At 35.3% G+C, this 24129-nt stretch overlaps 1 protein-coding gene across 1 annotated transcript in view; it reads right to left on the bottom strand.

The window, feature by feature from the left end:
• Positions 1–24129, bottom strand: part of rasa2 (RAS p21 protein activator 2) — a 66033-nt gene that overhangs the window by 4985 nt on the left and 36919 nt on the right. Inside the window, exons 6-23 of the mRNA XM_067419455.1 lie at positions 23593–23676; positions 23252–23324; positions 21505–21581; positions 19174–19275; positions 16333–16486; positions 13091–13245; positions 12682–12796; positions 12451–12525; positions 11992–12115; positions 11657–11763; positions 11309–11395; positions 11088–11165; positions 9933–10006; positions 9664–9770; positions 2822–2904; positions 2242–2450; positions 2050–2153; positions 853–1024 (exon numbers count right to left, since the gene is read on the bottom strand). Of these exons, the coding sequence (XP_067275556.1) occupies positions 853–1024; positions 2050–2153; positions 2242–2450; positions 2822–2904; positions 9664–9770; positions 9933–10006; positions 11088–11165; positions 11309–11395; positions 11657–11763; positions 11992–12115; positions 12451–12525; positions 12682–12796; positions 13091–13245; positions 16333–16486; positions 19174–19275; positions 21505–21581; positions 23252–23324; positions 23593–23676 (1980 nt within the window). The remainder of the gene's footprint in view (positions 1–852; positions 1025–2049; positions 2154–2241; positions 2451–2821; positions 2905–9663; positions 9771–9932; positions 10007–11087; positions 11166–11308; positions 11396–11656; positions 11764–11991; positions 12116–12450; positions 12526–12681; positions 12797–13090; positions 13246–16332; positions 16487–19173; positions 19276–21504; positions 21582–23251; positions 23325–23592; positions 23677–24129) is intronic.

Genomic DNA, 24129 nt, shown 5'->3' with positions numbered 1-24129 from the left:
GCAAGGTGTTAATTGTCATCTTTTGGATAACTGTAAAGTCAGCAGTTTTCCCCAAGATTATGTAGCCTAAAGAACTAGACTGAAAGATCAGTTAAAGGCCTTTGCAGGTGTATTGGGTTAATGAGCTGATTAGAGTGTGGCACCAGGTGTCTTCAATATTGAACCTTTTCACAATATTCTAATTTTCTGAGATACTGAATTTGGCATTTTCCTTAGCTGTCAGTTATAATCATTAAAATTAAAAGAAACAAAAATTTGAAATATATCAGTCTGTGTGTAATGAATGAATATAATATACAAGTTTCACTTTTTGAATGGAATTAATTAAATAAATCAACTTTTTGATGATATTCTAATTATATGACCAGCACCTGTATGTGCATGTGTGTGTATGTACACATATATATATATATATATATATATATATATATATATATATATATATATATATATATATATATATATATATATATATATATAGACACAATGATAATTGCAAAGGAGTCCAGTCCAGTTGTTTCTGCGAATTGCAGATTTCTTGTCAACGAAATGCCATTAGTTTTGTTTCTGTCGCTTTTGTGTGTTTTTCACGGCATTCACGCTGAAAACCAATGCTGCCACTCAGTCTTTTTGCCACTCAGTGGGCATGCCCACAGTCACTCAAGACGACAGTGATGTTACGCATATACCCTCTATTTCATAAAATTAATGACTATATCACATATATCACTCATATATATATATATATATATATATATATATATATATATATATATATATATATATATATATAAAATACAATTTCCACTTTGTATTAAAATGTGATGTCTTAATTCTTTCTGGGTGTCTTACATAGTGCCTGGTTCATCAGTTAGTGCCCCCTTTAAGTCATGGTGAGCCTGTAGATCATCCAGTACTTCTCCGAGCTCTTTAATGGTACGAAAGGTCTCTTTAGGGTCCTGTATAGTGAATGCTGAACACTCCTCCTGCTGCCCCAGATACACTGACATGCCGGCACAGGCATCTGTAGACACACACAAATCGACAAATTTTAATGAAAACATTTTTTTTTCTGTGAATTTTTTATTTAAAGTGATCCTATGTAGTGTGTAATAAAGCTGTTTGTGAGTGTAAATGCACTGGAAAGTTTCATAGATTAAAGAGCATGTCAAATGGAGTTATTGTCTTTCAAAAGAAATAACTGATTCTGAACTGCCTGAAACGAGTTCCACTAATTCCAGTTTTAGTTCTTGCTCAAACCTAGGTAGGTTTATAACAAATCTGAATAATGCCAGCCTAAGGTCTTTATTGGCTTCCGGCAAACGATGTCTACCTTGACCAGCCCTCAAACATTGTATTTGTAGCTGAGGCCTGGAAGAGTTTGGTTTGTGTTGTCAACATGTCGAAAATACGTGGTTTTGTGGGCTATGAAAATAAATCCACTTAGCATACACCTCCAAAGTATGACAACTCAGAAAAGAGGTAGTGCTGCAATGTATATTATGAGAATGCTTGGATGAATGTTAAAGTAAGCGACCTCCAAAACTAAATTAGGAACCTTTAAAATAATATAATAGATTATATGTAAACTATTTTTTATGAATATCTTAAAACAAAAACATATTATTGTTAATGGTTCAATTTGATCAAACACTAAAAGGAAAATAGCCATTAAGCCACTAACACCAACATTTTTGGTGTTCCTATACCTACGTCTCTGTAAAGTTCAAATGACTTTACCACCATTTTCAAAAATTGGAAAATAGTAGTAATAATAAATGACTAGCTGTGTTCAAACATTTGACCGGTAATTCTGAATAAAAGTGACTACTGAGCAGGATCCTGACCGCAGTATCCGGTGTTGCTTTAAATGACAGGACAATAGCTATTATTTCATAGGTCAATATTTTGTACTTCCTTGCATTGGTTACATCAATAGACATTACATCAATAAAAAGTTAGTTCAGTAGTGGAGAAAGTAGATTTTGATGAAATACCAGAGTGTGTATTAATACATTTGTATGTGTATTGTTTTTAGGCTATACACACCCTCCATTTTCTGTAGTCTGGAGCGATTTGTGGAGAAAAAGGAGAAGATTCGTTCTGTTTCTCGGTCACAGTCGATGTCCAGTTGAATATTAGCCAACACTGTCCTATAAGACGGAGTCAGACATGAAAAACGGGACAAGTACATGTGTGCACAAAGCGATAAAATGCAAATGCATTAATAAGATGTCTTACGCAGTGCAGGGTTTGCAGCCTGGGGCGTTCTCGCAGGGTTCCTTACAGCATAACCAGGATCCACTCACGTAAGCAGACGGATGAAACGTGCTGAGCCGCCCCGGGTTACAGCGACTGACCTGACTCAGCACCTCGATCCAGCTGTTGGTCTCCACACAGTTACCCGCCTGCACGTACAGAGGCTTCTCTGAATGGATTACCTGAAACATCTGCAAAAACAAAGTTTGGATGTTTTTAAAAGAGGTTTCTTATGCTCATCAAGAAATATTGTGAAATAGTATTATCATTTAAAATAACTGTTTCTATTTGAATAGATTTTAAAATGTAATTTATTCCTGGGATGCCAAAGCTGAATTTTCAGAAGCCATTACTCCAGTCTTCAGAGTCACATGATCATTCAGAAAACATTCTAATATGCTAATATTTTTTCAAAGCAACACTCAAGATTTTTCACTTTATTAGAATGCTTGTCATCTGGGAATTCAACCAATGACATTTGCATTGCTAGGTGCATGCTATACCAGCTGAGCTGCAAGAACACAGATACACAAGAAAACACCAATACGACTGAGGTACTCACGTTTTTGCGGTTAAAGGCACTTTCTTCCAGTTTCTCAACACCGAGGATGTTTTTCACAGGAATAACACATAGCGCTTCTTTCCCTGGACACAAACACAAAGATACATTTATTAAATAGGGAAAAAATAAACAAATGATTAATTAATAAATTCACACTTTGCCATTCTTATCACTTCTGTTTGCCATTTTTAACTGTCTGTTTTTGCATACACACATAAACATCTGGGGACTGCGGGTCAGACACGGACATGGACACTAAATCTCACATGATATTCTGTAACGACCCGTGACTCGGTCCAGTCGGGCCGAGCCCGTGGAGCTGATAGCACACCAACTTGCTCCGCCAACACAAACACGCAGCCGTTTCTCATGCACATTCTGCACGTTTGATAAATTCCTATTTTCATCTCCTCCATTGACGTGCAGCATTTGTACCACAGAACAGCCAAAGTACACAGATGCTTGAGAACTAGAGCTGCACATGCCACGTAGCCCATATTGTTCTCTTTATACTGCAATTTAAGAATGATCTTCTTCTTGAACATTTACCAGGTGTCTACTGGTTGGCTGCTTTTTCCTGTTCCTCTTTATTTAAAAATTAAAAATAAAAGAAAAAACTATTCCTAATCATGCTGTCTTTATATGTTGTCTTTCCAGTTAAAACATTTGAATTATCCTTAAAATAAGTTAAATGCATATATGATTATACATAGGTTTAGTTCTGATTACACATTACTGTTATTACTATAGGACATGTAAGATTTGCTCTCGTAGTACACCGATCACACACATTGCCACTTGAATTCTGCAGTAGTCAGGTGGTACAGCAGCCACATGGTACAAGTCGTAGCTCTCAGAATATTACGAGTTTACACATTGTACAAAACACAAATTCAAAAAGAATGTAAAGGCTTTTTACAAGTCAGAATCGTTTCGATAATTACGACATAAAATGTTACCAGAGATATTTCTGTTCCTGGACGCTGATTGGCCGATACAGAGTTCCAGCAGTGCTAAAATACACAATAAAGTAAATGATTAAAAAACACCTGCTCACCAGCTACTGTTTATAATCACTGCATAACATCCATCTATTAACCTTTAATACGTATATAAGGGGCTAAAACATAATTTAGCAAAATGTTGAATGTTTTGAAAAAAGTTAAAACAACTCTGGACTTTCATTGTATAGACGAAAAAATAAATAAAACATTCAACAGTTGCTGCCAACATAAACCGGCTCCGATCCGGGCCAATCATGCAGAAAATCGCCTGATTCCGATCCCTATCCGGTCGATCGGTGCATCTCTACCCCACAAACACATGGTTTTTAACTTCCTAACATGGAAGGGGAAAGAGTTAAGATCGGTGGTGTGACATTTAACAGTGACAGCAATATCTAACAGCTCTAAAAAATCTGTAGTTTGGGGACAAAATTGTCCCTAGAAGTGGTCAAAATTTCTCAAAAATAAAGTAAATAATGTTTTTAGACTATGGTAGGCCTGCAATTTTATACAAAGACAAACGTATGTATTTTTCTTTTAAATAAATGCTTATCACTGTAGGCATGACTTTCCGCCCTTTATCGTGCTGCAGAGTCTGGACTCTGGAGTGCAGCAGTAGGCCTCTTAAACCACTTTCTCAGAATTCACTCTTGCAGAAAGATTATATAAAAAGGAAAAAATTCAATCAAGAGAGGCTGGCTGTTGCAATCCCACCACCCCAGACCAAAACAACACCAGGAATCCTCATCAGTACAAAGATGACACAAGAGGGATGGGGTACCCTGCTGAGTCTTGATTATCCCAAAGTTTCTTCCTCATCTTTTAAGTCCACATTTAATTGCTTTGGTACAACTTTCACAAGCAAGTGATACATTTTCAAAACTAATACCAGTTATCTCTCAACAGGGCATCAAAAATGCACTTTTTGCAGCATACTTTCAGTTATGTTAGTACAATACACAATATGACCAAGTATTTTTACTTTTTATTTCTATCATTTTTTTTTCATTCAAACTTAATTATTTGGTACATCCTGGTTTGCAATTTCTAAAATGGACTCTACAGTACAAGTGATTTATCGCAGATGATAACCACATGTTATGCTTAAACAGAGGCCTAACCACAGTATGAGACTGCCAAACTACTGTAACTCACTATTTATGTGGTTGGCCTTTTCAAATAAAGGGTGAGAACATTTACTGTATTTGCAGCAAAGTCTACTACACTAGTACAAAAATATATAAAATATATATTAGCCATTATGGATTTTATGTCAGACATTAATTTTATGTACATTCAAAAACATCATAATGAACAAGTAATATGCTATTTTCTACCCTGGTGTTGAGCCTTTCTCACGGGACACTTGGTTTTGATGGGTGAGCCGCACTGAAGACTTGGAAGTAAACACAAATTGCTATGATTGGATAAGCTTTGCATATTATAATGAGCTTCGGCTCCCCCGTAAGTACACGTGAGGAACTGTTTTTAAAGGAACTGGAATGGTTTTCCCTCAGGGCTCGCAAAACGTCTTTATCAAACAAACACGATTTATCTGTCATCCAACTGCGCTTAATTGGAATGTTATTTTTTATTACTAGACCCACCCGATCGGTGAATATAACCTTGTACCGCGCATCACTAACACACAGAGACTAGGGCTGCACAATTAATTGAATTTCTAATAGCGATTAAGATTATGGATGCTAATCTTATGTAATTGTTTAAAGCTGCAATTCCAACCCCCCCCCCCCCCTCCTAGACTGTCCATGCAACTACCACTTTGTCGCTTTAAAAAGTTCATTAAGAAATTAATTAGGCTAGTAATTTTTGCTGTAGCATCAAAATTGTAATAGAGAATTGTGATATTTTTTACCTGCATCTAAACATTTGAACCACGGACCCAACCAAGCCAGTAAAAAATTCCTTAGCATTAAACCCTGCAGAAGCAGCTCTAAATAAGCACTGTGCCTTTAAATGAAAGATTCATTTTATTTTTATTTTTTATGAGCAAAAGAATGAACAGTGGAACTAACAGAAGTGTGTACAATACATTTTAACAGGCATAATTAAGCATAAAAACTGCAAAGAAAAAAAGGAAAGATATATTTGCTTAACCAATTAAACTAATGAATATGACCTAATTAATATATATATATATAAAAATTACAAATGTGATTTAAATACAGGTATCGGTAAGTACCAAATATTGATTTATCGGCCTAGTTCTGGAAAAAGTGGTACTGGTGTATCCCTAATTTAAATACATGACATAAGTTTCAAAATTCATTTTATTGAAGTATATTAAGTTTATTATAAATGACAAAACTGTTATTTTTGGGAACTGTCCCTTTAAGTGTTCTGACCTTTTTTTGATTTATTCATCCAAAATGTGATAAATTCTAAGACATTCTGCATTATACAGTAAATTCCCTTTTTATGAATGGATTCTGCAAATGCATCAACGTTTTCTGCATCCAGAAACCATAGGGCCCCAATTTATTTCCATGATATTGAATTCAAGAATTTCTGCTCCAATTTAAAGCATTTTTAAGGTTTTAATTTGTGGAAGGCCAAATTGAGACTATTTAAGACCCGTGGAAACTCTGAATATTTAAGTCCTACTCAATTGGTAAAAAAAATAAAACATGCTTTCCAGTGAGATTTCTAATCATTAATAGGGGTCAGGTTGAGTTAAGCCAGTAAAGAACACAAAGTGTAACATCCTTGACTGTCCCAGATCTGATATCTGGAGGACAAGGACAGAATGGTCCATCATTTACTTCAGATGCTCAGCAGGCTTGACTCTAGAAGACAACCCTCCATGGATCAAATGAGAGGAAATTAAAATTACAAGTTATTAGCTTCTCTCCCTAGTTGGTCAAATGGCACTGACTACTAAAAATGCAAGTGACCTAACAACACACCATGATCCTGAGGTGAATTTCAAGCTCATGTTCCAAGAATGCATTTCAGAGTATTCTTGCAGCAAAGCAGTTAATAGCACAGTGACATTGCTAATTGTCATTCTTCCTCAGGTTTAAAAGTAAATATTTTCTCAAGTTTACACAGGTGTCCTAGCAATATAGGTGTCCTTGTGCTTGTGATATGCTTGCATGTTTTCTGTCTGTATATTTTGTTATCTGATCATTTTAATTGTGACTTTGGAGTCCAAATGCTTTTCAGTGTCACTATATGGACATACATTCACTAGAAAAGAAGCTGCTATTGTGCTGTTACTAGCAACAACCCTTTATTGATAAAATGAGCTAAGAAAAGTAATATATCCCAACATCAAACAAAACTAATGAATAAACATAATAATACTTGCCATGTGTGAAATCAAACCAGAAGCATGCTTTCTGCCAAAGTAACTCTCAGCACAAGTGTTTAAATTATATGAAGCACACAATTACTTAATAAAATCATGGAGGAAAATCTAAATGTACGATGAAACAAAACCTGCAAAGAAGATAATAGTCATAAAGACTCATGCTTCCCAAACTCAGCTGTATATAGACACACCACGTTGCTTATTGATTAATCAACAATCCTGACTGACTGTAGAAAAACTATTTGCATATTTTCAACAAGCCACGTGACAATGGCTGAATCTGAAGTCCGAAGTAATTACTTCACAACCACTTAAAAGTACATTCTATATTTCATATATGAATGTGTGTAGCATGAATGTAATCCGGACGTACTACATTCGCCATGTTGTCATTAGCCCTATTTGGACGGAGCTAGTTTTTGAAAAGATGTTTGCGTTACAATTTATCACATGACGTCTGTGATTTCGTGTATCATGTATGATGTATGTCTTTTAATTTATTATTTGTTATTTTAACTTAATATAAAAAAAACTACTTAAGTAAAATGCTAATGGTAGTACATAGGTGCACTATGTAGTAATTTTGCAGTAAAATATCCAAAAAACACAGGCCAGTGTTATATATTTTGTTCAGTTGAGTTCTTACAATATACCAAATGTTTCCAATTGAGAAAATTGCTATTTTAACCAAGGATCTGGGACGTCTGAGGGAGTTGCCTGTCAATTGCTTGTTTTTAATGCACATTTTCAGAATCTATGGGCATCTTGATGTTTCCATCCAGCGTTTTTTTGTATGCGATATCCCAATAGATGTAATCCCAATATAAATAGGTAGATGAAAACATGGCTAATGTAATGCTTAGGTTAAGTTTGTTCAGCTCTCCCAAAGAAAAAACAACAACAGTAACCCAACTTTGCTGACAGTCCAGCAGGAAACAAAAGAAGGTCAAGCCACAATGCTGGCTCTTTCTGAGATAATCACACTAAAGAATGTTTATTATTACAACAGCGGTAAACGTGTGTCATGCGGGGACACCAAGATTTGCTGTTGGTGACCTTGAAACCATGGGAATCAACACAGCTCTTTTTTCACAGTATGTTATTAGTAAGTATGCCATTAAGCTGATCAACAAAAGTGTATAATGTAGTATATTTACCAACATATACTAATATCTGTCTGCCGGAACAGACAGATCTGTCTGTCGGAACTGCAAAGTTAACCAACATTTCCTTTTCCATTGTCATCATTACTCATAGGTATGTGTGTTAAAAAATGTAAGATATTTGTAATAGTGTCCACATTCAAATCTCACTAACAAAAAAGATGAGTTTGATTAATTTGTGCAAAAACATTTCTTTTGAATTTAATTTCAGTGAATCATTTCAAAACAGTGATTCATCACCACTTAAAAATGTCACAGAAACTTCCGTTATGTTGTGTTAGAATACAGCAGTTTAAAAAAATGGTGTCAGTAAGATTTGTATTCATTCCTTTTCGTATTATTATCAACTTTGAACTTTTTGTGCTGATTAATAATTATGTCGAAGCAGATACATTTTTTAAGATTCTTTGATAAATATAAAGTTCAAAATAACAGCATTTATTTGAAATCTTTCGGAATATTATAAGTGTCTTTAATGTCATTTCGATCATTATAATGTCTACTACTTGCTCAATAAATGTATAAATGTATATATATAAACAATCTTACTAACCCTGAGCCTTTCAGATGGTAGGTAGGTATGTGGGTAAATAATGTGTTTTTTGTGGTTTAAAAATATAAAATATAACTTTTTAATGTCATTACAGAGAAAATGTATGAATTCAATATCCTGCTTTATATGATATCATTTTGAAATCTAGTTCCGCTTCTACTGACAGCCTTGTTGATACATAATGCAGATGTTTTCCTAATATTTTTTGAGAAAATATTGTGTTAAAAATAAGTTATTTATTTATTTTATTTATACATCTCACTGGTTTTAACTTATTAATTAAATTAAATGATATCACATCCTCTATATCAGCTATTTTCAGCACTGTACACTCAATATTCCATATAACACAAATTTTAAATATTTACTATGTTACAAATTATTACCAGTGGACATGCACATTTTCAGTACTCTTAACCCAACACATTGTTAAATAAATGATATCCACTGACACCAGTAAACACAAGTACACACCCATGACATAAAGCTGACAGCATAAATCAAAAAGGGGAAACAGAAAGTTTCACATCCAGAGCTGGCTGGCCACACTACATGAACAGGAGCTACACAAACAAGAATGAGAAACTGAGGACAACTTATAAGAATCCAATGATACTTCATGTTATTTCAACTCCATTACCATATAAAAACTGCCAGCAAAAACAAGTGTCAGGACACACTTTCATCAAGAGATGAATTGGATGATTGCCAAAGAACAGAAAGTTCTTTGGATCATGGACCAAACTGGTCTTAAGGGGAACACATCATCATCAGCTGGGATCACTCACCTTTTTGCTTGTGATAGGACAGCTCTTGATTGGTCACTCGTAACCAGCGTTTCTTAAAGTTCTTCTTCCCTATTCGCTTTCTGCCCTGGGCCCGCTTGTGTACCTCTCTGTTAAAAATTATACACACACCTAACTTTTAGGTTTCCTGAAAACAATATAGTATAAATCAGCTAAAATGTCCTACATTTATTTGAGCTATTCGAAGTAAGAGATGGAACTAATCAATGAATCAGACTAGAGTTCTGAGAACTGTGCAGTCTTTTACTCACCCCTCCTTCAGCACAAAGGAGTCCTCCACTCCACTGGACTCCTTACTTACATTAGAGGAGATCTCATCTAAGAACTAATGCAAAAAAATGATAGAAGATAAGTTATACATGAGAACGAAGCCCGAGCTTAACACTTTATAAAAAAAAAAAAAGTATAATGAACGCACACAATACACAGACATTAATGGCTGGTCAATGGCAGCTACGACAGGATACACATTGCAATGCCGCACTGAGAAATTAGTTTATGCTTATATTTAACACTGCTTCTTCATTATTTAATGAAGAAGCAGTGTTATATAACACTGTGGAAAATTAAGTCATTTCACAATAGTAACTGGAATAAAGAAAAGACTTTTAAAACACGCGTTCAAGTTCTTTGATGTGTGGTTTTTCAAATCACTTTCAAGAAAGATCAAATTTAACTTTATAAATGCCACGTGTAATATATATATATATATATATATATATATATATATATATATATATATATATATATATATATATATATATATATATATTATAATAATCAAGCAAAACTTATATGTGAGATTGTTTTTCAAAAATTTTGTAAATATATTATATCGGTAACACTTTACAATGAGGTTTATTAGTTAACTACATTAGTTAATATTAGTTAAATTACAGGATTTATATATATATATATATATATATATATATATATATATATATATATATATATATATATATATATATATATATATAGCATTTTTATATATTAATATGACTAATAACAATAATAAATATCATGATTATTATTACTGCTAAATAAAAATATTTAACAAAATTAGAAATACTACTGTTACAATAACATTTTCAGTATTTGAGAATATATATAACAGTATAATAATAATATTAATTTTACAGAAAACTTATATTACATATAACATACATATATTCATGTTTTTTATATATACCGGTATAATAAATGATCAATACTAATAATGAATATCATTTTTGTGGAGTCACGCCACATGACATTTCATAACCTTAATTTTATTATGCATTTTAGCACCTAATGTCTCGATCCAATCTATTCAGAGTAAAATAATCGTAATACATAATATGATAAACCCCTATATGCATCTATGAGAGCTTGAAAAATAGATTGATAAAAAAACTATTAAAACGTACCTTTTTAACTTTCTCTATACATTCATCTTCTTGGAATAACTTGAAGAAATCGTACATAAAGGTTTCTTTAAAGCTAGACTGGAAAAAACCCAACAAAACAAGAAGAAGAATTAAAAAAAAATACAAAAATGTAAACATCATCTGGTTTAGCCCAAAGTCTAGGGGAAAACTTTTGAAAAGTTATTTCCTTCAGCACGCGGCATGACTAATGACTGACATACCAGTTTGTTCTTGGAAAGGCTGCCCCAGCTACCCAGAGACTGGATGGTTTTAGAGATAAGAGTAAGTGTGCGGGAAATTTCAGGGTCCTGAGAGAGAGAGAAAGAGGAACACAGGTGATTCTCCCAACTCATCTTTTACCCAAAGTACTTTTACTGGTAATTATTTTATGGTCTTTCAAGTAAACAAGTCTATTGTTGTGTCAAAACATTCTCAGAAGCGCCTCAATGGGTCTTTCCTAGCATGAATAAGGGTTTTTAAAAAAAATACAAAAAGGAAGTAAATCATGTTTGTTACAACTAAATTGTTTTAGCTGTGGTGTGACGTGACTGTTTTTGTTGCACACTCACAGGATGATGGGATCTCAACTGGAAGGTGTGTGGAGAGAGAACAGCCACCGCAAAGAACCTCAGAAATACGAAACTACTGACCGCCGAGTACTGCACATGAGGATCCGCTGTGGTGAGGCACACAGAGAGAGAGAGAAAGAGATTTTTTTGTCACGATTGAGTATCTAGCTCCTCCTAGTGGTGAATCGACACAGTCTTACAGGAATGAATGCAGAGACTTCAGTGTGAGGTCATAAATATTTACAATATTCAATCACAGAAAACATTCCTGGACAAAATAAATGCATGCACAAGCAAATAAGTGAAAGTGTGTCCACGTGCATGTGCTGCTTCACCTGGAAAGCGTTTAGATGCGAGCTGTCTGAGTGACCTGAAGACATCGCACATGAGGGGAGGACAACTGGAGCTGGACTGAGTTATAGATGTAAAAACCTTCTGCACATAACCCTGAAGATTCTCCTAAGAACACACAAACACATGCATGTGAGATTAGAGAAAATATTATAGGGTACAGTCATGAGAATGTATTGCATCTAACCCGTGAAATTACAGGTTATATTATATCAATATCAGCTTATATCTAGCTAGGCTTGCGTATTAAACACTAGATCAGAGAGTATAAACAGGAAGTATTACAGTGACATTTTTACTCTGACATTTTGAATTTCAGGGTCATTTTTTGGTGGCTTTTGTGCCCTAATTGTCTCCTTAATTTCTGGCCACTGACACATAAGGCAAAAATAAATACAAGTCAACAAGAAACCATTTTTTTTTATATATATAAAACAGCTCACCTTGTTGACCTCCACATTATCGCCTTCTTTCAGTTTGACAGGATCGATCTCACAGGTTTTATTTGATTCAAAGATCTGTAAAGCAGAATGAAAGCAATTAACCACTTTCTAGTTAACAACTGTAAAAATCTCAGTCTGAGTCACAAATTTCATTTCATTCATATATAAACATATCTGCCAGGTAAACATAAAAAAATAAAAATAAATAAAACACCTTCTTGTGCGTCTCACCTCATTGAGAACAGGTTTGAGAGTGACGGTCAAGTAACTTCGGCCCACAATCTTCATCATGTCATCTATGCAGCGGGTGGCCAGAGAATTCCCTCTGAATATGGTGTTGGCCTCTCTGCACAAGGAGACCGAGGACATTTTAGAGGACAAAGATATAGTCTGTGTTTATAACCTAGACAAACTTTGTGGCAAAAAACAGACAAAATAAAACAAAAACAAAAAAAAACTATATGCACACTGACAAATTTAAAAACAAACCATTAAACAAGTATTAACAAAACAAAAACTTTATAGATATTAAACAAAAGCTATATGGTTAATATTAAAACACCAATCTAAACAAATATTTATAAAAACTAAAAACCTTGTATGCATACTGACAAATAATTGTGTGAGTGTGATACTGAACTGTGTATTCTCCAGCTCCAGGGCGGCCACAGCGGTGAGAAAGGGCAGCAGTTTGTTTTGATGGAGCAGCAGTCTGACTACAGGAAGCAGCGCTTCATAGCCCAAATTCTCCCTGCATATATCTCCCAGAACATGAGCCGCTGATGCTGAGATCGGCTAGAGTCGCAAAGAAACCAAAAGCAATGAAAAGATGTTATGGACCAAAGAATATGCATCTAAAAAAAAAAAACATGTTCAGTAATTAAACCAAAAATGTAAATTATCCCATAATTTACTCAAGCCATCCTAGATGTACATATATTTTTTCTTCCAGTCAAACACAATCGGAGTTATAAATTTTTTTTATCCGGTAACACTTTAGAATAATGGTCATTAGTTAACATTAGTTCATGTATTAACTAACATGAACTAACCACGAGAAGTTCATTTGTTACTGTATTTGTCCATCTTTTTTAAAGGGATAGTTGACCCAAAAATGAAAATTCTGTCTTCATTTACTCACCCTCATGTTGTTCCAAACCTATATGAGTTTCTTTGTTCTGCTGAACACAAAATAAGATATTTTGAAGAATGTTTGTAACAAAGCAGATAGAACAACCATTCAATACCATAGTAGGGGAAAAAATACTATGGTAGCGAATGGTTGTTCTGCTTTGCTACATTCTTCCAAATATCTTCTTTTGTGTTCAGCAGAACAAAGAAACTCATATAAGATTGGAACAACATGAGGGTGAGTAAATGATGACAGAATTTTCATTTTTGGGTGAACCATTCCTTTAACATTAGAAATACAGCTTTTCATGGTTTGTTTATGTTAGTTCATGGAGCATTAACTAATGTTAACAAGATTTTAATAATACATTAGTCAATGTTGAAATTACCATAAACAAAGATAAATAAATGCTTCATAAGTGTAGCTCATTATTAGTTAATGTTAACTAATATAGTTAACTAATGACCATTATTCTAAATTGTTACCAAATATCCTGGCTCTTGCCAGCTTTATAAGGGCAGTGAATGGTACCCTAGATTTTGAAGCCCAAAAAACACACATCCACCCATCATAATACGGCTCCAGGGGGTTAATAAAGGCCTTCTGAAGTGAAGCGATAGATTTTAGTTAGGGCTGCATTATTTGTGGAAAAAATATCTAATTGCGAGTATTCTTGCTACAATTGCGATTTAAAATGTATTTTTTCCCCCCAAATGAAAAATATGTGTGTGTGTGTGTGTGTGTGTGTGTGTGTGTGTGTGTGTGTGTGTGTGTGTGTGTGTGTGTGTGTGTGTGTGTGTGTGTGTGTGTGTGTTATATTATTATTATAAAATCTATTCTTATCTATTTTATCAATTTCTTAATTTTTGTCAGGAGGTATGCAAAATCAAGAACAAGCCTTTAATATAAATTATGAACATCTTGTTCACTGGAGAAAAACATACGGATTGTCATATGAATTTAGAGAGAAGCATTATTTTTCCTATTTTTACCCAAAATAGGATGAGTGAGGACAGCTGGGCGCTAAACACACTCATGTATCATCCATACTGAAACCAGAGGGTGCCCTCGAGCAGAAATGCCCCATATGCCTCAGAGAGAAGTAATATAATGACATTTCCAGGAAACAACTGCGTCAATGTATGGTGTATTTGAGTTCTTCAAGGCTTCTCCGAAAATGTCATAACCATAAAGTATATTATAAAGCTGTATATATAATATACATACAGTTATTGTTACTAATTTAGATTTGTGTATGCGAGTAAAAACACATTAGTTTAAACATAAGTTTCCATGAATCAGTTTAAACTACTTCAATATATATATATATATATATATATATATATATATATATATATATATATATATATATATATGCGAAAGTATTCGGCCCCCTTGAACTTTGCGACTTTTTGCCACATTTCAGGCTTCAAACATAAAGATATAAAACTGTAATTTTTTTGTGAAGAATCAGACCTGAGACTGGGATGGAGATTTGTCTTCCAACAAGACAATGATCCAAAACATAAAGCAAAATCTACAATGGAATGGTTCAAAAATAAACATATCCAGGTGTTAGAATGGCCAAGTCAAAGTCCAGACCTGAATCCAATCTAATGACCATTATTCTAAAGTGAAGAAGAATCTGTGGAAAGAACTGAAAACTGCTGTTCAAAAACGCTCTCCATCCAACCTCACTGAGCTCGAGCTGTTCTGCAAGGAGGAATGTGCAAAAATTTCAGTCTCTCGATGTGCAAAATTGATTTTTTTTTTTTTAACGGAGACATACCCCAAGCGACTTACAGCTGTAATCGCAGCAAAAGGTGGCGCTACAAAGTATTAACTTAAGGGGGCCGAATCATTTTGCACGGCCAATTTTTCAGTTTTTGATTTGTTAAAAAAGTTTACAATATTGCATAAATTTTGTTCCACTTTATGATTGTGTCCCACTTGTTGTTGATTCTTCACAAAAAAATTACAGTTTTATATCTTAATGTTTGAAGCCTGAAATGTGTCAAAAGTTCACAAAGTTCAAAGGGGCCGAATACTTTCGCAAGGCACTATATATATATATATATATATATATATATATATATATATATATATATATATATATATATATATATATATATATATATAACTGTATAACTAACTGTCTAATAGTTATATAATATTTTTTTCCCCTTTCTATATGCGTGTCTAGCACATGCATCATTTTGTGTCATTTTGACATAGAATGCTATAAAATAATGCCACGTCAGCTCACAACAGGTTTATGAACGCATTATAAGCGACTCAAACTTTACAGCAAAGTTTACTTTACTTTGATCACAGAGCCGCTCGTCACTAACATGCTGCGAATGTATTTATTTAATTAAAATCACAGCCTTTAATCTTTTATAATCGCACATAAGCCAAATTGCGGTTGCAGCTCGATTACGATTGATCGTGCAGCCCTAGTTTTAGTAATAGAAATATCCATATTAATAACTTCATAAACTATAATCACTGGCTTCCAATAACAGGTGTATGCAAAGCTAGTTCCGGTGAAAGAGTGACCTCTGACCCAAAGCATGATGTATTTAGGATAAAGCAAAATAAGGATTTGAAGCGTAAAACAACTTTTTTTAAGAGAAATGTCAGAGGATATTGATATGAGAGAAGAGGGGCTTGGGTTTGTTGTAGAGACCTATTTGTTTGAACCATGAGAGGCGTCTACTCTCACCGAAGTTTTTTTTTTTATATTGTACCTTGACATCTGGGGATTTGAGCATTAGGTTTCGGAGGGCCGTGTAGCAGGCAGAGGGCAGGACGTTGTCCTCCGTGTACGTTACTTTCAGGCGTAGAGAACCCAGATCGTCTGGCTTAGACTTCGTACCATTTCCTTTTGGCTGTAGTAAGTACCTACAAAACAAAGTAAAAAGAATTGTCCTCTTTTTAAATAGCTATTTTACAGTGTCACACAGCTTCATTATTCAATATGCTGTATTACGGACTGTGCATTAATTATTCACAATATAGTCACAATGATTTAGCTGGTACCATAAAACTGAGCAACGCTGAGACTGCTGTCATTAAAAGGTTAGTTCACCCAAAAATGACAATACTGTCATTAAGTACTCACACTCGTCATTCAGAACCCAACCCGCAAAACTTTTGTTCATTTTTATAATCTTCGGAAAGCAAATGAAGATCTTTTTGATAAAATGAGAGGTTTCTGTCCCTCCATAGACAGATAAGCAACTGACACTGTGCCGCTTCAAAAAGTTCATAAAGAGATCAAAAAAACACTTTTACTTTATATGATTTAACGTAGTCTTTTATTCACATATAGTTGAACGAAAGTCTAACAGGTTTGAAACGACATGAAGGTGAGTAATAAATGAGAGAATTTTTATTTTTGGGTGAACTAACCCTTTAAGTTTTGGTTCATCACTGTGTTACTAACTTAGCTTTGTGCATGCGAGCAAAAACACATTCGATTTAAGTTTCCATGAATCAGTTCAAACTACCTCAATACATATATATATATATATATCTAATAGTTATATAATATTTTTTTCCCTTTCTATATGCGCGTCTAGCACATGCATCATTTTACCCTGTGTCATTTGCATTGCTCAAACTACAAAGTACAGGAATTAGTGTGGCAAGACAGTGTTTAATAGTGTTTGTGTATGTGCGCTTGTTTTATGCTAGGTTCATGCAAAAGCTCACCCACGCAGTAGACTCACTGCCCTCATTCAAAACATGCAGATCAGTATCAACAAGTTCCCTCAGTCTACACACACACTAATGCACGCACATACAATGTTTACACAACACTACCGGCAGGACGCTGTGATCCGCGCTCTGAGGACACAAGGGAAGCGGGCAACGGAAGCAATCCACCCAAAACACACACACCTAGACACCCACGGCCTCTTTAACGCTTCTCCGCAAAAAAACATCAGAGATAAGACACAACTGCAGCTGAAATCTATACGATGGATGCTACAGTAAGCAGTCATCGTAAATGTCTCAGTGCGTGGCCTTGAGTAATGGCCTCTAAAGTTCTATGTTCATTTAAGCTCTGATGTCAGAGAGATGGTGTTCTCATGCCTGATTGGGCTGATAAGGGCAGTGGAGAGCTGGGATTGGCTGTTATCTCCCTTCCTCATCTGCTCAGCAGTGTACCTCACTCACTCTGCAGCTGACGAGAATTTACACTGAGATCAGCATATTACAGTAAAGGAAGTGGGTACATGCACACCTCATAGCAGGACTGGGTCATATACAGAGAGGTTCAACTTGAGAAAATGACAAAGTACATGACAAATAAAGTTATTGTCTCCTACAAGAAAGAATCGATTCTGAACTGCTATAATCAGCAATTCCAGTCTCACTTCCTGTTACATGCCTAGTAACAATGTAACAGATTTACATTATGCCAGCCTATGCTCTTCATTGGCTGACTGTGGACTACATCTACTTTGACCCCGCCCTTAAACAATGTAGTTGTAGCTGAGGCCGGGAAAGAGTTTGGTTCGTGTTGTCGACATGTTGAGAAGACGCTGTTTTCTGCGCTGCGAAAGCAAAGTCACTTTACATACACTTATGTACAAGTATGAGTACTCGCACAGCAATTGATACGGTAAAACCGACGCCGTGCTGAGGAAGAGCTGAAATGCTGAGGAAGAGCTGAAATTCAGGTATAGAGCGTATTTAGGTCACACCCACACCGGGGGGACAATATAACGCTCTCCATTGATTTTGTATTGCATGAAGCGGTCGCGTCGTCTTTTTTTACTTATAACAAACAACAGCAAAATGTCTAAAAGCTGATATGTGACAAGGTGTATAGCACACAAGCTAAAAAACACATAACTTAGTTTTTATAAGCTGTCGACCCCCAAAACGAGCGTTTAAGGAGACAAAAGTGGATACAGGCAATAAGACGTGAAGCTTCAGCAGTAAGAATAGGTCAATTTTGGGATCCTGACACTCAGTATGCCTCAGTATGTCTACATGTGCAGTAAACATTTTGTCAAATATCCAAATGTCAGTTTTATATATTATATTTTCTGTCACTGATTACTTTCCCCTCCAGTGGGCAGTGTAATCTCTAATAGTTCTCAGTGTAATCTCGCATGTCGCGCTCTGTCTCCATTGCCTGTATCCACTTTTTTGTCCTTAAACGCTCGTTTTTTGGGTCACCAGCTTATAAAAACGTCTGGGTTTTTGTTCCTGGGTTTTTTAGCTTGTTTTCTGTACACCTTGTCACATATCAGCTTTTAGACATTGTTCATTTTTTTGTAATAAGTCTGAAATGACAAGGCGGCCGCTTCCCGCAATAGATAGTCAATGGAGTTGGTTGGTTTGTTGGCTTTCAGATTATGACGTGTGTCACTCTGTCTCTATGGTATTTGCTGTTTAGGTTCCAACTCACGCTGTAAAACAGATTGGCTGTCTGACCAATAAAAGCAGAGTAGGCTCATGGAAAGGAGGGGTTTAGGGAGACTGCATATTGGTTATGCCCACTGATCTTTATAAATTATAGATGCCAGTGCCTGAGAACAGTGGCACCTGATGTGTGCGTGTGTTCTTCTTACCATGCTTTGTGGACATGGTCGTTTCTCAGGATTTTCACAGATACACGTGTCTCTCCGAGGAACACGTCCTGTGCCAAGTTACCATTGTTCCACAGCTCTACCCTGCAGGGGAGAGTGCAAGAGAGTTTGCATTAGCTAAAGGTTCATTTACAAACACAAATACACAAACAGTGCTCTGTTTCAATGTATTCAACCCCTGGGAAATCACACGTTTTAACTTCTCCCGTTTTCAGTCAAACTGAATCTGAAATCCAGTAGGTAGAGTAGAGATGCAGTTGCATCAAGGTGGGTTAGTCATTTTTCTCTTCACAACAGGATGAAGCTTTTTCCTCACATCAAACATGCACACACATAAATTAAAACCAACAAAACACCAAAACCATGCATAAACACACACACACACACACACACATTAGTGTCATGATCTAATGTGCCGCCTGGTGATTTCACCTACTCTTACCTGTCAGCTTCTGCAGAGGGCTATATGGGACAATTCAGAGTGGCACATTATGTGTCAAATCAGATCAAAGCCACATTCATCAAAACAATTGTGACATAACATACAGTCTTCCAATCAAATAAGTGCTCATCCCTGATTATCATCCAGAAACAGTCAATAAGTGCAGTTATATGCCATTTTTAAAAAGGATTTAAAACAAAAACAAAAGCCTGCATCCATCCAGCCAAGAGAAGCAAAAGTAAAAAAAATAAATATAATAAAAATAAACATACATCCACACATAGGAGGCGAAGATGAAACACTGACAATACAATAATAAAGTAGAGATATATTTCTAGTCCTCAATTTTTTTTTAAAATAAAATAAAAACATCCAGAAATAACAGGCAAAGATGAAACAATGAAAAGGGCTGTGCGATTCTGAAGAAAAATGCGATATGCGATATCTTGTTAACTAATAAGATATTCGATATGCGATCCGATATTGCTATTAGTGTGTAAAATCTATTTAAATTATATTTTAAAAAGTATTTAAACACTGATAATGACATTATTTATGTGTTTCCCATTTTTTCTGGGACAAGAAAGCTTCGCTGCAACTTCTGAACGTGACCAGCAGTGTTTTAGCAAACATTACTTGAACAGCAATGTAAACAAACAAAAAATATAATGCAAATATTTAAATATCAAAAACCCTTTGCTTGACTTGGTAATATATAGTTATATCAACTTAAAACTGAATATCAAGAACATACAGGTAAACAAAGTCCTGAACTAGGAGTGGATGATTCTTTTTGTTATTTTAATTTATCTTCTTTGTTAAAAATAAAAAATAAAAACAGTAGCCGTCACATAAATTAAATCTACACTGATACATGATAAAGCTACACAGGTTATTTAGCCAAGAGCACAGAGTGATTTTCTCTTGTTCTTCTGTTGTTTGACAGACAGTGGCAGGTTTACTGTATTAGCCACCTGTCTCTTTAAGAGCTAATGCGCGGATCCTATTGGCATGCATTTGGCTTCTTTCTGATATCGTTCACTTAAAGCATAACCGACTGAGTTTACATGAATACTCATCAAGACAGCCATTTTGACATAACTGTGTGTGTTGACAGTTTTAAGTGTGTAACAAGAAACAAAACAGAATAGAAGGGATCACACGCTTTCAGAGCGTCGACTTTTTTTGGTGCGTGTCAGAAAGCGCAAGACTGAAGGGAGTTGTTTTAACTCTTTTAACATCAAGCAAGTCCCATAAGTAACAGTCATGTGCCCAGTCTATTCTCTGCTATATGCCGACCTAAAACATACACTTTTCACAATGTTGAAGCAGCCTATTAAAATCATTCAGATATCGCGTGCCGTTGCGATATGCATATTGCAATATGTACATTTGCGATATTTTGATAATTTCGATATATTGCACAAACCTAAACAATGCCATACCCGATAATAAAATAAGAACAAAATAAAAACAAACATAAATCCAGTCAGAAGAAGCAAAGAACAAACAATGACAACACAATAATGAAGAAACGAGAACTCACTTGATTTCTAACAAAACAAAACAAAACAAACACATCCAGCCATTAGAGTCAAAGGGGAAGCATGGACAATACAATAATGACGAGATCTTTCTTGTTCTCAAGCAAAACAAAACAAAGCAAAACAAGCCTAAATCCAGCCAGAAGAGGCGAATATGAAACATTGACAAAACAATAATGAAGAAGTGAAGAGATCTTTCTTGTTCTCAAACAAAACAAAATAAAACAAATGTCCAGCATGAAGAGGCTAAGATGCCAAATAATGCCAACACAAAAATGAAGAGAAAAGAAAAGGAGAGTAAAACAAAACATAAATAAGAGAACTCACTTGATCTCTAGTTTCTCTATGTCCTCCTCCTCCACCTGAAAGTGTGACCTCCCTTTGTAACTGCTTGACCTTGTGACCTGCAGAAATATTGTGAATTTTAAGCATATGGCTAATGCCACCAATGGATTCCACATCTACAAGAAATCATAACTCTGACATGTTTATTGACAAGTCAAAATTAATGACAAGGTAACTTTCATTTAGGGGGGTTAAAGGGATAGTTCACCCAAAAATGTGATGTTTATCTGCTTACCCCCAGGGTATCCAAGATGTAGGTGTGTTTGTTTCTTCAGTAGAACACAAAGGAAGATTTCTAACTCTAATCATTGCTTGTATAATGCATGTCAACGGGTGTAATTTTGTGAGGGTAAAAAACACAGACATACGAATCCATAATAAACCCTGCAGCTTGTGGCGACACATTGATGTCTTTAGACATGAAGCAAATGGTTTCTGCGAGAAACCGAACAGTATTTATGTTTTTTACCTCATATCAAAAGAATCTCATCTAGTATTCCCTAGTGACATTATTTCCGCCGAAGAAGATCAAAATACTGGCGCGATCATAGATATATTTATGTTGATGCCTCATTTGACAGATCCGCGCAGACACTAATGAGGAATCTATATATACATCTATGATCACACCGAAATTTTGACCTACTTCGGCAGAAGTAATATCGTTGGGAATACTAGATGAGATTCATTTGATATGAGGTAAAAAAATAAAATACTTAATGTAAAATAAAATAAAACACTAAATACTTAATAAAAGACATCAATGTGTCGCCACGAGCTGCAGGGTTTAATATATGGATTTGTGTGTGTTTTTTACTCTCATAGAATTACACCCCATTGACATGCATTATACAAGCAACGGTTGAGTTAAAAATCTTAATTTGTGTTCTACTGAAGAAGCAAACACACCTACATCTTGGATGCCCTGGGGGTAAGCATATAAACATCAAATTTTCATTTTTGGGTGAACTATCACTTTAAGAATCGTAATTTAGTCTCACAAAACCAATATTCATAGCCTGGATGCCAGCCGAACTCAGCCCGCCCACAACATTTGAGCTTGGGCAGTTCGGTCTGGACTCGATCCATAGAGGAGTAATTATGCCTGAACAGAAACGGACCAATGAAATGATCAGGGCGGGCTTTAGACGATGATGGACAGATGATAAACAGTAACGTAATCATGCACGTCATCAAAGGGGCTTGGGTTGAATTTGTTCTAATCCTAAACGGAGAACTTGTTCGTATATGCATTCACCTTCACTATTTCTCTCAGAAATGAAGATCATGTTGCTAAATAACTGTGTATCATTAAATTTGTTTTATAATAACACTGGCAAAGATGGTTTATTGCAAAAAAAATTGCATTTGAGGGGTAAAATGTGTGTTATTTTGGCAAGGTTGCCTGCTATTCGCATTCCTGGGTCTATATATCACATAAATGAGGTCGCTTATACCCGCGGACATGGAAAACAACCCACGAAAAAAACGCAGACTTGGCAACACAGTGGAGTTCTGTTGACATCTGGCAACTAACGCTATGCGTCGCTTCATTGCTCTGACTGGTGGTAGGTCTATCAAATTGATGTCTTTCCTAGTTCAGTAGAAACGCCCCATATTTACAGCCCGTTGGAGCTCTTTAAGACTCATATTCTGACTAGAACTGAGTATGACCACGTCAGGCTACAACATTCATTAACTATTACTCAATGAATGGATGAGGCTATACCTCAAAATGAAAGGTCTCCTCAAACTGAGGGTCGCTGGTTTTCTTCTTCACTTTAGTTTTTTTCTGGTCAGACCTGAGAGAGAGAAAAACAGAAAGACAGAGAGCAGGATGTTATTATTGAATCAGAGCGGATGTTGTGTACTCATTTCTGCCAAGATCGGTGACAGAGGCCAAAGCTGTCTTCCGACTGACTGATTTAGAAACAATCACAATACTACATTTTGAATGTTTTTAGTACTTCATTAGAAACCATAAGGTTTTATGTAAACTTCTGATCTTTTACAGTAAACCATGTGATTTTAAGGCATCTTAAATATGACTTGAAATGTTTGTAAACCTACCTGGCGGGCCCTACAAGCGCTACTGTGGCGTACGGGTCACAGTTCTGGCCACTTATCAATGGCAAACCCTGACACGCAATTATCCTGCAACATACACACACACATGTGTTATTGAAAATATGGAAAGTAACAGTAAATATCAAACAGCAGAAAGCTCTGTCCATGCTGTGATTAAACAACACACCATTCAAATCAACATCAAAAAGCTTTCTTAATCAATTTTACTTGGTTGACACATTTCCAAGATAATTAGGCTACCAAATTAGGCTATTATAAATAATGCATAATAAACTATTTGACCCTTTCCCTTGAGATTAAAAGCACAAATATCGCAAAATCATTCACAATTAACATGATCACCTATTAATAAAAAAGCAGGGTCAATTTATGTCATGTTCCACATTCTGGCCAGAACTGCAGAATGTCATTTTATTTTATTTTTTATATAAGAATAATATATGTTAATTCAGCAAGGATTCATTAAATTGATAAAAAAGTTTATAGACATTTACAGTGTTACAAAGGTTTTAAATTTCA

The sequence above is a fragment of the Pseudorasbora parva genome, chromosome 16 (assembly GCF_024679245.1).
Source record: "Pseudorasbora parva isolate DD20220531a chromosome 16, ASM2467924v1, whole genome shotgun sequence".
NCBI classification, from domain to species: domain Eukaryota; kingdom Metazoa; phylum Chordata; class Actinopteri; order Cypriniformes; family Gobionidae; genus Pseudorasbora; species Pseudorasbora parva.
Note: the sequence above shows the minus strand (reverse complement) of the source record. Positions and strands in the feature narration are given on the sequence as shown.